Genomic DNA, 1,279 nt, shown 5'->3' with positions numbered 1-1,279 from the left:
TTATATGCAGAGTATTTTTTTAATGGCTGCTTTTACCTCTTGATTTCTTAATGTATAAATAATAGGATTTAAGAGAGGTGTGAAAATTGTGTAAAACACAGAAAGAATTTTATCTACAGAGTATCTGCTGAAAGGCCATACATAGATAAAGACACATGGAGCAAAGAACAGAGTCACAACTGTGATGTGAGCTGAGAGAGTGGAGAAAGCCTTAGAGGATCGACTAGCAGCACGGTGCCTAACTGAGAATATTATGACTCCATAGGAGAGAAGCAAGAGGAGGAAGCAGACCAGTGACAGGAGCCCACTGTCAGCAATGACCAGGAGCTGTAGGATGTAGGTGTCCTTGCAGGCAAGTTTAATCACAAGGGGAAGGTCACAGAAAAAGCTGTCTATAACACTGGGACCACAGAAGGGCAAATTCAACATGAAAGCCATTTGACTAGATGAGTGCACAAATCCAACTGCATAGGAGGATAACAATAGCCCAGTGAGCACCCGTGGGCTCATGATGGTCATGTAATGGAGGGGTTTGCATATAGCAACATACCTGTCTATTGCCATGGTTACAAGCAACATCATCTCACTCCCACCCAGGAGGTGCATAAAGAACATCTGAGAATAACATCCCCACCATGAGATGGTCTTACGTTCTCGGAGGAAATCTACGATCATCTTAGGGGTAGCAAAAGAAGCCAGGATCATATCAATGCAGGAGAGGTTGATAAGCAGAAAATACATTGGTGTGTGAAGGCGTGCATCAAAGGTCACAGTCACCAAGATGAGAAGGTTTCCTAAGACAATCCCCACGAAGACCACAGAGAATCCCAAGAAGAATAAAATCTGAAGATTTTGAGATTTGCAAAGTCCCAACAAAATAAATTCAAATACCACTGAATGGTTTGTTCTTTCCATATTGTCAACTTTATCCCATAATGATCAAAATAAGTGAGAATAAGGGGTAGGGAAATGATGCATATTGGAAAGAAATGTTCACGTTGGTGTCCACATTTGGCGCTCAGTCAAGGCACTTGAACTTACAAGGACCCTTACTTTTGTGGAATTTTGTCGGTCAGTGATTTTACTAATGGCCCAGAGAAGTATACCAAATAGTCAGTAGAATTCAGAATATAAGTTTCTGGAAGACAAAAATAAAAACATTAATAGTACATGAAACCACAAATATATAGGTTGTGAATTAGAATCAGAAGACCTCTACAGGACACCTGGGTAAGCTGCCCACTGGGTGACATAGGACAAGTAACTCTCCTTTTGAGGA

General features: G+C 41.0%; 1 protein-coding gene across 1 annotated transcript; it reads right to left on the bottom strand.

The window, feature by feature from the left end:
- OR4K13 (olfactory receptor family 4 subfamily K member 13) lies at positions 1-915 on the bottom strand. The gene has a single exon (XM_005560637.3). The coding sequence runs from the start codon at positions 913-915 to the stop codon at positions 1-3; it is 915 nt and encodes a 304-aa protein (XP_005560694.3).
- Between the last annotated feature and the right edge of the window lie 364 nt (positions 916-1,279).

Source organism: Macaca fascicularis, chromosome 7 (assembly GCF_037993035.2).
Source record: "Macaca fascicularis isolate 582-1 chromosome 7, T2T-MFA8v1.1".
NCBI classification, from domain to species: Eukaryota; Metazoa; Chordata; class Mammalia; order Primates; family Cercopithecidae; genus Macaca; species Macaca fascicularis.
The sequence above is the reverse complement of the archived record's forward strand: the minus strand, read 5'-3'. Positions and strand labels throughout refer to the sequence as shown.